The sequence below is a fragment of the Poecilia formosa genome, unplaced genomic scaffold (genome assembly GCF_000485575.1).
Source record: "Poecilia formosa unplaced genomic scaffold, Poecilia_formosa-5.1.2 Scaffold118, whole genome shotgun sequence".
NCBI classification, from domain to species: Eukaryota; Metazoa; Chordata; class Actinopteri; order Cyprinodontiformes; family Poeciliidae; genus Poecilia; species Poecilia formosa.
The window spans coordinates 1,467,416-1,481,945 of record NW_006800057.1 but is presented as its reverse complement, the minus strand read 5'-3'; the positions used below and the strand labels follow the sequence as shown (position 1 = coordinate 1,481,945).

The 14,530-nt window shown below is 42.8% G+C and overlaps 1 protein-coding gene across 4 annotated transcripts in view; it reads right to left on the bottom strand.

Annotated features, from left to right (window-relative positions):
- Positions 1-14,530, bottom strand: part of arhgap12b (Rho GTPase activating protein 12b) — a 61,060-nt gene that overhangs the window by 45,043 nt on the left and 1,487 nt on the right. For all 4 annotated transcript variants that reach the window (XM_016675626.1, XM_016675627.1, XM_007560676.2 and 1 more), the window contains exon 2: positions 8,882-9,633. In XM_016675626.1, coding sequence (XP_016531112.1) covers positions 8,882-9,556 — 675 coding nt within the window. In that variant the 5' untranslated portion in view covers positions 9,557-9,633. The remainder of the gene's footprint in view (positions 1-8,881; positions 9,634-14,530) is intronic.

Here is a 14,530-nt window from a genome sequence, read left to right as displayed (position 1 = left end):
CCGATGTCTGCAAAGAGGTGATCAAACCAGCCGATGGTGCTGTAGGGAACACTGCACCATCCGTTACCGCTGGCATATCCATTTCACTAATGGACACCAGGAGAGTCTCTCTGTCCGCCAGACATGAGGACACTGAAAGGCTGCAGGCTGTGCACCGCACACAACTTTGATCCCTGCTTCTCGTGTCTGTTCTTTGTCCGAGGCTATTTCTGTCCCGCTTTGAGGGAGAGTACAGAGACAATAACCCCAATCGGCGAGAGCGCCGTTGGAGAACCCTGTTGATGCTGCGGCACAATTGGACTTCCTGTGTGAAACGAGTGGAAAGCCAGCAGAAAGAGCGAGACTCGTCCACAGTGGGCTGGGTCTCTCTCTTTATCCTCCTTTGTGTTAAAATCTGGAGCATTGGTGCTCAGCAACAGATGCCGGTGGAAAGTTCTGAGGCCTAAAAGGTTCTGGAAAGTCAATGACACATCCATTCTAAAAAATAAAAACATACCCAAAACGTAAAGAATTATGTTAATTACACAATGCAGCACACCTTTCCGCAGCGCTGCCAGAGACTCATTGTGAACTCTGGTGCGGCAGCTGCTACAGGAACCGTTTCACCGCTGATTGATTCTCAGCTCAGCTATTGTCTCTGTGGCAGCCGCGGTGCATAATTAAGGATATCAGAGGCGTATGACAGAGACAATACGTGCCCCTTGATGGCTCCAGACTCCTACGCTATGATGCTTTCAGCAGTCCTCCCACATGCTGGCATCCAGCTCCATCTCCCCTGAGGAAACAATCAGCCAGAGCACAGAAACTATGGACGGCTCACGAGTCACGTCTCTGACCTGCACATGCATCCAACTGCTGCAAAATCTGAAAATGATGAACCGCCACAAGATACAATAGGTTGGATCATCTTTGGTCTGAGATCTGTACGATCAAGGGGAGATGTGACAAAGTACAACTGATCAGAGCGATTCAATGAAAGCTGGGAAATACCTGCAGCATACAGGTGTAGAACTATTATTGGGAATGAATGTTACATTATATTTGTGACAGATTACAAATGACAAAGGACCTCGATTAGCCTAAAATAGCATCTCAAAGCTAAGCATGTTGACATTAGCATTGTTGACAACACTAATGTTAGCATCCACATTTTACAATTGTAAGGAGGATATTTTTAAAGAAGTTCCATGAAGGGTCAGGGATTCCTGAAACACTTGAAAGTTGAGTATAACAGCATTTTACACCAGTGTAATGGTTTATTATCATTATTATTATTACTATCAACATCTATTCAATAATTTAGCAGCAAAAACATTTTTGAATTGAAAATGTTGCGATTAATTAATTACAGGCCCTGTAATTAATTTGATTAAAACTTTTAAGCACGTCCCACCATTAATTAATACATATGCTTATTAGGGTTGTCAAAATTAAGGAGTTAATTCACATTTTTTAACACTGTAAAAGAAAAAAATTACGCATAATTAATGGCACATTATCTGCGCTGTAGTTTGAACAAAATTTGTTTCAAACGTTTCCAATTTTTTAAAAAAGTAATCTGTCAAAGTAGCTCCACTCTCTCTCCTCCTCTTTTACTCGCGCTGCTCTGTGGCACTGCAGAACAGAAGCGCTTTAGCACCGAGAGCACAGGAAGAACCATACAATTATTTTACTGTTGTAGACAAAACAATCTAGCAAAGTATCATTTTACATGCTGGAATTGACGACTGAAGCAACATTAAACTGCTATAAACAAATAAAAAACATGAACAACAATAAATGCAACAGTATCAAAGACGTGATAAAGGATCCAATGTTCTGCCAATCAACAGCCGTGATGAAAACATAGAACCTTTGGAATGGTACAGAACTCTATCGATTGATAGAACATTATAGTTCATTGTTTTCTTTAAAGTAAAAATGTATTTACTCTCTTTGGTTTCTTTAGACAGATTTGATCCATATATAGAAATACAACATTTAATTTGTTTAGTTCTAACTTTGTCTTTTTATTATTATCTACTCTATAATCTAATCCTCTCAAATTATAAAATCTATCTCCTTTAATAAATCTTTTTTGCAATTGTGCTGGTAATATACAGTTATGTATTTTAAACATAACTTCCAGAATATATAGTCCACCACGTTGGAAAATTTCATTAACTTTAAGTTAAACAATAATTGATTTGTTGGAACTCCCTCAGGTTTTCTGCTTATAATTCTAAAAGCTTTTTTTAACGCAAAAATATTAAATGAATATCAGCAAAGTTACTTGGATCAGGATCAGAATGGGCCGACATTTGCTATAGACTCTTAACTTCTTGTAAGTTTGGTGCTTTGCAAAGCAGAGAGGTGATCAGAACAACTTAGTGATGCTGAGGGAATCAAAACCTGCTGGCTGTTCCCAGATCAGCTCAGTAGAACCTCATGGCCCGTCTATCTGTTCCAGTAGTGAGAGGCCACTGTGGGGAGTGACTGGGAACTGGTGTGAGAAAGGTTCTGTTTATATAACGGTGCGTTGACACAAAGCCATGATACTGCTGGTGTTGGAAGTCTCCAACAAGGTGAAATACCACAGAGACGGGGCAGCTCAGCCTGATTAGACCGGACCGGGTCATGAGAACGCAGAGGGAACACGAGCTGCGGCGGTTAGCTCAGGATAAATGAGGGCTGTACTATCAGAACCAGGCCAGCTTGGTGTCCTTCCCTTCTGCGGGTACATACCGTCCCGGTCCGCTGAGCCACTGAAGTGAGCCGAGCCCAGAGAGACAGGTGAGGGACTGGAGGAACCACAGCGAGCAGCGGGGTGAGGAACAGGAGGAGGAGAGCAAATGAGATAGGTGAAGCACGCAGTCATCTTCTTTTGGGAGTAATCGGTGCTGCATCACAGGCTGACAGGCGGAGAGAAGAGAGCTGCAGAAAACAAGAGGCCTGACGTCGCTCCTCTGTCAGCCGCGTTCTTCAGTTACATGCCTGCTGCTTTCAGCCGTTACACAACAGCAGATATCTATTATCCTACCCCAGTGGAGCTGGAGCTAATTATGTGTCTTCTCAATACGCCTGTGTAGGTATGCAGGAAATTTAAACTGATTTTATATTAAAAGTTGGAGCTGCATGTGAGGCAGTCATGCATGAGTAAAGAGACCGCAGCCTGTTGAGAAGAGTTTAAACAGTTGTAATGGTTACCATTAAGACTGGGCGATATGAATCTCAAATTTTAACATAATATTTTGTGGTATTATTGTGATAATGGTGGAGATAATAATTTAAAAAATCTATTACTTCTTTTTTAGGTAGGTGTATGGATGTGTCAGCATGAAACAAACACTGTTATTGAAAAGCATTTCTGTTTAAAACAGGCTTCTTCAGGACATCACTTACTTGAAAAAGTGTAATCTAAATAACTGTAATTAATAATTTTTGAATGTATTGATATTCATTAATGCTTTCGTGGAGCAAACAGTATAGACAATAGAGTAGCAAAAATAACATTACTGATAATACTTTAAGTTTTGTTTTTTTTTATTCACTGACTAAAAATACTTGTGACATCAATAAGTTCTTATGATAAGAAATTTTTCATAATAAATGATCAAGATGATGATAAATGTCCACACCTTAAGTCAATTCAACTCTGTTTTTCTGTATCGGATCAGCCGATACTAAACCTCTAATATCGGTATCGAAAGTGGATCTTTAGTTACCATGGTAAAATATTGTTTTTAAAATGTAACGACCATGAAAACTGTACTTGATTACATGTTATTTAATAAATAAATAAAAATCCATCTTTTTTTTTTTATTGTCCATCACACAGCGTCTCAGATGCTTTGCAGTGCAAACAAGCAAAAGGCAGAGGAAGTAATACTGACCTCCCAGAATACTCCATGATCTGCTAGAGCCCTATTTCCATGCAACAAATTCGCTAAGTTTGCAACTTATTAATTTATCCGTGATCATCAATAACCACAGACGTGCAAATGTGACCTGGTGGTCGGCTCTATCAGGTCTGGCTGATTTTCAGACATTTGCGGTGGTAGATGGATAAGATTGTGCCCACATGCAAATATCAAATATCTCAAATAGCTCTCAAAATTGATGAAATGGGTTGATTTACCACCATTTCCCTTATGATGGATGATGGACAGAAATAACCTTCTAGTTTTTGCCAATGGACTTCAGCCCAAGAAAAATAGAAGGGAAAAAAAGATCATAAAGGAGTAGAACAATCTCAACATGATAAATCTTTGGTCAATGTTTTACATGAAAACTCTTCTTAGCTTAGCTTTCACAAAAAACCAAGACATGTTCTCAGCTGAGAACAGATGTGAGGATGAGAACCATCTCCTCTAAAAATTACAGCTGAGCTCCAGAGACAGGTGTGCAGGGAGGAAGACGAGACAGCAGAGGGGAAGGGTCGGAGACGAGCTAAACTAAGAAAAATGCAGGCAGGCAGACAAAGAGCCAGACTGTCACATGATCACACAGGATGCACCGTTTGCTCAAGCTTAATATTAGATTTACAGAGCTCCGGCACTTCCCTTTAGAAGGTAAAGCAGACCTTCTCTGGCTCAGCTCCCCTGCTGCCTCACTTTGTGTGTGTGTGCGTGCGTGCGTGTGTGTGTGTGTGCGCGAGAGTGTGTAGGCAGGGCTGGAGGTAGGAATCCCAAGTATGCAGTGGAAAACAAGCCGGGGCCTCTTCTTCAGCCCGTGCTGCAGTAAGACTCAGCAGAGGAACACTTGTTCCTAGTGGGATTTACGAGGTCTTGGTGAAGCGAGAGCGTGAACTCTTCTTGGATGCGCTTCCAAAGACCTTCGCTTATTTAGACGTTGGCTGGAAGACAGAAGACTCTGACTCCGTGGAGAACAAATCCACTCAGCAAAACACGCAATTAGCCGGGAATTGTGGCAACGGATGCTTAGGAACGGGATGTTTCCATACAGTAAAACCGAGGAGCAATCAGATTGGCTAACAAACACCAATGCGATCATGCTGCTTCATGTAGGAGAAAGCTCTCGTCACACAGCAATAGTGATCCAGCTCACTAGGCCTAAATAGCAGTGGTAAATTGATCAGCCCAGCCTGGGAGAGAAATCGTTTTCAAAGTGCACTTAGAAATCCCAGCAACCACACAACGGCCATACATTCCCACTCGATCTTCGCTCAGCCGTGGTCGGCCTTACACAGGCCGTGCTCAGGCTGCGTTTCTTCACAGTGCGATGGACAATCCATCAAAATCATTTAATTTGTTTTAGACTCAGTGCATGAAGACATGCTCAGACACTAATGTTCCTGCAGCTGTATTGTTCTCCTCCGTCTTTAGTGGTGACCTTGTAAAGAAATCGTTCATCTCTCCCTGGCAGCCATTGGGAGCATCGGCTGTTAGGGTTGGGTGAACACCCCATCCTCCTCCTCCTCGTTTTCCTTCCCGTGTCCCTTCAAGCACTGCCAGCAAGTAAGAAGACCACAGAGCAGGGCAACGGAAGCCGGCCACAAGGTCCCGACTCAGCTGTTTCCTTTTCACAATCTGTGCAGATGCATTTACAGGCCCCTCGTGTTGTCGTGGCTACTGGCATCCTTACAATGTCCTTTCTAGGAAATTTCACTAATGCAAGGTGTCAGATGTTTAATGATGGTTTATTTTAGGGAAGTGATTGATTAGTAATCACAGCAAACAGCCGGAGGAACAGACAGTTCTTGTTGTGAGTGATCCTTGCAGGACCACCACATGATGAAGGGTGTTGGTCATGTCACCCTTTCAGCATTTCCCACATTTCCAGTTTGTTACCTTTAGTGCAATGCTTTTCTTAGGTGTAATTAATAAGAACCAAGCATTTTTCTGTCCCACTTTGGAGACATTTTGTACCCAACACGTCCACAAACTTCTGATAAATCACACAACACACCGCAGAGAATTCTGTGTGAAATAACTTGTCCCTGGCCAGGGGTCAAGAAGGGAAAGAGATGCAATTTTCATCAGGCGACTACGTCAATGAGAGCTGATTTCAGAGCTTCAGATGAAGCTTCAGGTGAGCCTTTAATTGTTTGGAAAGATGTAAAAAGAACGGTATCCCACAAGCAGGACTGTGTGATGTTCTTGTGATGACAATAAAAATCAAAGCAACCATTGCTAAATTCTACATCTGGTGTGTGCATCAAAGTTCATCCAACTCACTCATATATCAGCATGATGATGGATTGCATTTGATTTAATGCATCAGAACAATCCTTTGCAATCGCATTATGGCACACACTGAAATTGTATTGATATATTAGGCAGCTCTAGCTGTAAGACCTAATCTTTTTGAGCGGTAAGGCTGAAGAACATATTTGGCCTCCAACACTCTCGGGCCGCTTGCTGAAGTGAAAAAATGTCAACACAAGGAAGTCAGGAAGTGGGTATTTGATTATTTTAAACATTCAGATGTAGAATGTTCTTGGATTTCAGATAAACATTTCTGGTTCTTGATATTATTATACATTATATTATTATATATTGAACTGGCACCCAGCCAACTATCAGTAGTAAACCTGCTGCTGAGGAAAACTCAAACAAATATCTGCTAAACTGATTAAAGTCTTCCGTTTAAATTGACACTGTTCTCTAGAAACTCTGCAGGAACCCCTGCAGATCTTGTTCACTGCAGTGAAATTAGGTGAGTTGAAAGAATTGCGTTTTCCACTGAGTCATTCACTCGCCTGGCAACAGGCCAAACAGAATGACCTAACAGAATACCACAAAGCAACCAGAAGAGAGTGGGAGTGGGTTCCAAATGCCCCTTTGACCCCAAACTGTGCTGAAGTCGACGGGGAGTTGTGGCTGAACGCTGTCAGCTGTGTGCTTTATATACACCCTGCCCCTTCTACTGCACCCTGACTATAAAAAGATGGTTAAAAAAAATTGAAAGAGCTGCCAATGTTAATGTGAGTGGAGTGAAATGTGTGCTTATTTTGATCTCTGTGATTTGACAAGCATGAAATAAATTCCTAAAGTTTGCTGAAGACCGGCAGCGACAAAGAAAACGAGTCTTTCCTCGCCCAGATTGGACCCTTTGACATGAGTCCCAGACTTGACCCACAAATTGTTCAGCCATCATAACACTGGAGGCTCTGGAGCTGAAAACTGTGCTGCCATTCTCACATTTCCTTACTTCATACGGCACATCAGACATGGCGTTCTCGCTTCCACATGCTCGTGCTCACACAGTGAGACCCCATGGCAGGGGGGTAGGGGTGATGACTGGGGGCTATGCGGGATCCTCAGCAGATTTGACCTAGTTTCTATTCAAGCCAGCCTCTTTGTTCGCTCCGTGGTGGAGGAGGCTGCTGCAGCAGTGCGTGGAACAAAGAACACAAGCAGCTTTTGGAGCGTTCAAACAAGCTGCCCCTGCCTGGATACGGCCACAGTGTGCAAACCGTTTGCGAAGGCGGCGCTGCTCGGACTCCCACCTTGTCAAGGTCATTTGCTTTGATCTACCTATGCAGCAGACGAAGGGGGACCAACCACAGCTCCTGCCGACCCTCTCACCGTTCTCCAGACTCGGAGAGATGAGAAGGAAACCATGGAGGAATGAGGGGACCTGATTTAGTTCAACACTTTCACTGGGAGAGAATTAGAAAGTCTCAGTTCCTGCAGACACCTTGCAGAGAATCTCTGTCTTCAAGCACCAGCCATGTCTGTGGTGACACCATCACCCATGTACCAACAGTGGAACAGCAACACAACTCACCATCAGCTGAGTTTGACTGTTTATTTTATTACCGTGCATTGCAGAGGTATTCACATCTCATATCTGTATTTTACTTGGATTTTAGTGTTGAAAACTGGGGATGATTCTGGTTTATACAGTTTGAAAAGTCAATAAGCATAGCGACAGTCGGGGGCAGTGACTGACTTTCTAACTTTTGAGGCGGTAGATAAGATTAGTGTATAAGATTGGTTTCTCATGTGAGTATCCGCTGATTGAAGATCTCCCAAAATTAAGGAAAATGAGCCTGATTTAAGTAAAATAATATACTTTTTTTTTTTTTTTTTAGAAAATAAATTAAAATCTGAGAAAGGTGCCATGCATTTGTATTTAGCATCCTTTACCCTGAGAGGGTCAGAAGTGAAGACAACTGTAATGCAGAACTCTATGATTAGCAGAAAATGGACACTACATTATCCTGAAAACACCACCCACACCATGAAACATGTTTGTCCTCAGAGAGGCAAAAGTTGAATTTTGGAGCCTAATACATGGCAATTCAGTAAGAAAACTGGTCAAATGCTGGAAAAGACAGGACAACATCAATCAAACAGCCAGAGATACAATGGAATAGCTTAGATCAAATGCAAAGACATGATTAAAGGATCTTCTCATTCCTAATGAGAAGAGAACAGCACATTTAGGTTTCGTGTTCAAAGCTGTCCTCCATCAGAAAACACGTTTTTTCAGGAGCCAGACCAACGATGCCTCACAGCCAACAAGATCATTTAAATCATTACCTTCCTGGTATTTTTACTTCATTTCTGTTTAGCCATGGACTGACTGTTTTGTAGTCAAGTGGTGAAAGGGGTAATGAAGGAGTGTAATTTCGCAGAAGAATGTGAGGAAACCATCTGGAATCTCAACTGAATGGGCCGAATCTCACTGGGACAAGAGCTGCTAGCTGAGATAACAAGGAGAAAGAGAAGAAATAAACTGGATAAAATGGAAGAAGATGTGATGGGATCTCAAAAACCTTAGCTGTGTCTGTGTGAGAGCCAGCAGAGATGGCGCTCTGCTACAGCGAGGTGTTTAGTGCCAATTTGACATTTGAGACAGGTATAATTCTCTGGATTATTTCCCTAAAACCACCAAACAAACCCAGAGATAAGCATTCACAGCTGTTTCCTACCTGCATGTGTTCTGTTGAGCTGCTGCTCAGCTCGTCTCCAGACTCCGAGTCGTTGCGCTGTTTGACGGACCCTTCTCCCGGCGCCTCGCTCGCAGCCGAGCTCTTGTCGCTGTCCAGACTTTTGCTGATGCCGTTTCCCGCTTTGAGTGGAGGCGAGTCGGCCCGTGTCCGTGGCAACGACGAGTTGTTGCTGTGGTGGTTGTTGTTGTTGTGGAGAAGAACCAGCTCTGCCACCAGCTTGCAGTGGTGTGGACTCCCCAGGTTCTGGTTGGCGTCCTTGGGGAGAACGGGTGGCGTGACACGGTCTGAGGACGGCGACGGGGTGGAGGAGGGAGACGGGCGACCGAAGCTGGACATTTCCGGCTGAGGCCTGTTGAGGTTCTCGTTGGATTCCCTACAAATGTCCAGAACGGTGGGCTTGGCCCTCAGGGCGGGTTTCTGAGGCGGCATCAGAGCCCGTCGCACCTCCCTGACGTACTGCGCCGGAACATAGAAGGCTTTTGCACCTTCCTCCTTCCTCACCTGCCACCAGTCCTCGTTGGTCTTCTTCACCAACATGTAACATTCTCCCTGGCGGATGGCCACCATCTTGTCCTTGGCCTTGTACTCATAGTCATACTCCACCTCGACGTAGACCTGGCCCGGGGCGATGGGAAGCCCCTCTCTGTCCGCCATGTCTGCTGGAGCACGCACTTCGACTCCAACCCTCAGCTGCTCAGCGGCCCGGCCGGCTCCTCATGTTTCACTGAACACTGCAGGAGACAAGACCAGACAGGAAGTGGAGGTTATGTCTCAGCGGGATATCACGACACAGAATTGAAAGGACAACCATGCAGTTATTGTAAAAATGGACTATTACTACATTCTCCATCGTTTCCAGAATGGTAAATATGAAAACTACACTGAGCCCTGTCAGTCACGTGTTTCATATTAAGTAGACACGCACCAATCCAATATTAATATCTGCACCGTTCCCGATATTGAAAAAAGAAATTCTACATCAGGTGTCAGTGTTCCCAATCCATAAGAGCAGATCTGATCAGTTTAATTCTGAGCGACGTCATGCTTTATTATTTATTTTACATTACATTTAGAATTACTAATTGGACTTTCTGAATCATTTGAAAGAAAGTTTGTTCCAGTTTATTGTCAGTTTCAGGTTATTATTTATTTTACATTGGCTGTTATATTCCCAGTGGCACCGACTGAATAAATGAAAGTTGTTTTGTTTTTACATGTTTGACTAGCTTGTGAAGCTGTTGGTGTGTTTCTGTACTGGTGCAGAGTTGTAATTCAGAACATTTGCGTTTCTTTTTTAAACTAAGCCTCTGATATCTGTATCGGTACTAGATGTGAAAAAAGTGGATCCCTGAATCGCTAACATTAAATAAAAATAACCTCTTGTGTTAAATGTCAGTTGTCACACCGACACTTAAATTCTGTCTGACCAATAGAAATCACCTCTCAAAATAAGCCCAACTGCTTTGGTCCTTTTAGAAATTTACTAGGCTAAACTTGATCATTTAATGCGTCACCTGTTAGGGTGGATCAAAAAGACGTCATAGAGTTTCTTAATTTTGGGAGACTGGTCGATACCTGCAATACAAACCGATCTTTTTCATTGATGTGCACATGTGCGGTTAACAATGGTCACCCCACTGTTAACAATTTACCAACGTTCACGCTATATTTACTGACTTTTCAGACAGAAAAACAAAAATCAAAATTGGCACATCTAGAACGGAGCTGGTGGTGGTTTGTCTCCAAACATCACAGGAGCTGAACTCCAGATTAAGTTTATGGCATTTTAACTTCATCTTTTCTTTATTTGATAACCAGATATTACTTCTAAAAAGGTCATTCCTGATGTCTGACCACCTTTGCATTGTTTGCTGCACCAGAGCAGTGAAAGTTTCTTACTCTTTGGAAGTGGTTTCATTTCCTGTTGACGAGCTAATTTAACCATTTAGCACCTGGATGCTACTAGCGCTCTTTATGCCAGCTCTTATGAAATAATGTTTAAGGTAATGAACTTGTTCTCCTGCTCCACTAAGGCCTTATTTACCAGAACTACACATTGTTAGTCTTTATACATCAACTCCTAGGATTACTTTTCATCATTGCGGTAACTCCTCCATCTCTTTCCTCACCACCAACCACAAACCTCTGGGGTCTTGGTTTCTACTCCCCGGCTTATTAGTCACCCTTAATACCACAACCACAAAGTGCTGCTGCTGCAGCACACTGACACTATGATACGATGGCCTGCCGTGCATGAATGGTGAGTCAATAAAGAGCGCTGCAGGGTGACTCCTCCTGATCCTCATAAACCACTGGACTCTGATTGCTATGGTTACCCATATGACCACGAAGGAGCCTGGTCTGCAGCGCTAACGGTGATGATAAGAAGACCTCACACAACCAATCCTGCATGCAGTCCTCCAATAAAAACACTGGTCTTCTTATTCCATCCCAGATCTGAGCGGTGACATCGTTACTCACAGTGCAGACTCAGTCAGGAGCCTTTAAAACCGTCCTGTTGTATTACAGTCAGAGTGTTAGTCAGGTGGCAGAGGCAGCTGGGGCCCTTCTTCGTTCCTCCGGGGTTTGCTTTGGGACGGGGCCCGTCATCGATCCCCCTGTCAGAGAGTATCCCTTCGTCTGCTAGCCTAAATAAATACGGAGGGTGTCGAGCGGTGGATCCCCCCTCTTTACGAATTCCCTCTCATCCTCCCAGAAATAGCAGCCGCAGCACTGCTGCTGGAGAGCAGGTGCTTTTAGTGAGGCGTGAGAACCTGCTGCTGAATCTATAAGAGGAAGGAGGACGGAGTGACAGCCCCACACCCTGAGTAGATTTACAGCTCAGGAGAGATGTCCACACCAAGGGGTAAAGGTCACTTCCATCCAGCATTTAGGGCCAGTATTATGTTTTCCAGGCAAATGGTGCCATTTTAAGGCACAATCAAGTAACTATATTAATTTCAGTTGTTATAAAATTGCTGTATGTATTAGATATGACTTTTAATAAATTTGACTTTGGAATTTAGCGCCTTGAAACTGGATCTCTGTAAGAAGCTCCTGTTCCTTTGTGAAAATCCCCCTTCAGGAAGTCATCACAACATGGCTCCTATATTTAACCCTTTAACGATGTTTTTACCATGTTTCACTGAGAAGTAGCTCCTATAACGAGCTCACAGATACACAGTTCCACCAGGCATTTGCTAAATGCTGCTGGATAGTCTGAAGGAGCCGAGTTGAGGAGTTGCGTAGGGTGGAAGCTCTGAAGCTTGGAACCTGCAGCTCAGAGGAGGAGCTGCTTCTTGGAGGCGGAGCCAGGTCCACCCAGGTGTTTTGAAAAGCCGAATGGTTGCCACGGTGATTAAAAGATTTCTTAAAAATCTGTGAAAGCATCAAGGCAACACTCTGAACTTCATTTAGACCCTTGCTTTCATTTAGCAAGCACTACTTGTGCTTAAAATTTCCATCCTTTAATAAATAAAGAGTGAGCCATATCCTGTTCTTGTTGCCGAAAAGACACAAAAAAAACTAAAAGCCACAGTCTGCTGTTGTGTTTTTTTTTTTTTTTTTTAATTAAAAAAATCTGCAAGACTCTTTTTTATTTAAAATCCACAATGATTTACAGATCACTGGTCCACAGAAATCTTTGCTTATGTAGCTGAGTTAATTCTACAACTGTTACACTTATATTGTATGAAAACATTCTGTGTTGAGTTTATTGTTTATTTAGTTGGTAAATATGAAATTTTATTTTATTTTATTTTTTTGCATTTGTTTCTTTAAAACATTGTAAAACAATTTGTGACCTCAAAAAGTCTGGACACCACTACCTTTAGATAAACATGTAAACTGAAATATCAGAGGCGTCCAGCCAGCAGCGCCACCATGAATGAAACCAACCCACCGGTGGTGAGCTGGACCCTGGAGCTCAGGACCGACGGTGGGAAATGAAACCCAAAGAAAGCTCAGGAACCAAAACTGGCTCACGTTCAAGCATGACGTTTCCCACCTTGGCAGGGGCCACCAATCCTACTGCAGCGACTCACTACTGTTTCACCACACACACACATACACACTACTGCAAACAAAAAAAAAAAAAAAAAAAAAAAAAAAAAACCCTGACAGCTCAGTTGGTCCTTCCAGCTGCTCTGCGGTCTGAGCGCTCTGCCAGACGTCCTGGGTGAGTAAACTTCCAGCAGAAACAGATTCCCGGCGCTGTGTGGTGTCAACACAGCGGTGAAAGTCGCCCGGCGGCGTGCCAGCCAACTTGTTGATCAGTGGAGATTTGAAAGCATGTTGTGCAACGGGCGAGTCTGCCTGTTCAGATGTTAACATCCAGGAAACCCGCTGCGGTTCTGAAACCTGCAGACTTCCAGAACGACATTCTGGAAATCTGATTAAGCAACTGATTAGCTGCTCAATCAGCTGCAGCTAAAACGTGATACACTTAAGGCTGTCCCAATGAGCAATAAGTCAACAGACAGCATGATAAATTGAAACGAGCTCAATAAGGTTACTGTTTTTCTCTTCTCTCTCTTTCTACCAAAAACTGGATGACAGAAGTTGTTTTTGTATGTATTTATTTATTTTGGATCTTAAAAATGTCTGCCTGCTCCAGTGTTAAATGTCCATTAGAATTTAAAGTTTATTGAGCCCAGTCTAAGGTGTTCTTGCTGTATAACTTGGAAACAGTCTCAAAACAACAATATTATCGTTTATCGTAATAACTTCCTGGACAGTTTGTCATCGTGACAGGTCTGGATACACTGAAAAAAATCTAACCCAATGTAGGGGGGGAGGCAGAAATATCGTTGCCGTAGCGATAACGGTCCTCATCTGCAGACCAGCAACAGCGATACACAAACCACGTAGCAGTAATGAAAGGAAGCAGCTGGAAATCTCACTTTTCCCCACATTATTTTTTCATCAACTTTAACCTGTACTACAGTAATGTAGAGGTCAAAACGCCACTGCAAAGACACAGTACAGACACCCAACAGTTTGCCTGGATCGGTATGAGATTCGCACAGAACCTGGAGAAAAATTACAACAGTTTCTCTCCACCAAATTAATGCATTACAAACAACCAAAAAAGAGGATCATGAGCTAAACATATGGCTTATTGGAAATCAGTGCCGATTTATTGGCCGGCTGATGTACAGGTGCTGCACCCCTAAGAATTAGTTATCATAATAACTATTTCTATTTGCTGGTATTCTGATTTTTATAAGTGTAGTCTCCTTGCGACCAGCACAAAGCCAGTATAAGGTAACAGGTGGGGCAGGGGCAGTACTGGGTAACTCTATGCTTTGAGCTTTTAGAAACTTTCTCTGGTATCTCATTAAATAGGACATTAAACCACAGGAACTGGGATGCACCAATACAAAAGTTTGGGCTGATAGCGATACCAGTAACACTTTATTTGAAGGGGGTTGAATAAGACTGACATGACACTGTCATAAACATGACATAACACCTGTCATGAACATGAATAAGCCTTCATGAATATTTATGACTGTTGTCATAAAGTATTATTTGGTAAATTATGACACTTTTAATTCAAAGTTGACATTATTTAAAATGTCTTTATTATCACAACTTGACATTAACCAAGAAATCATTACTGTTTAA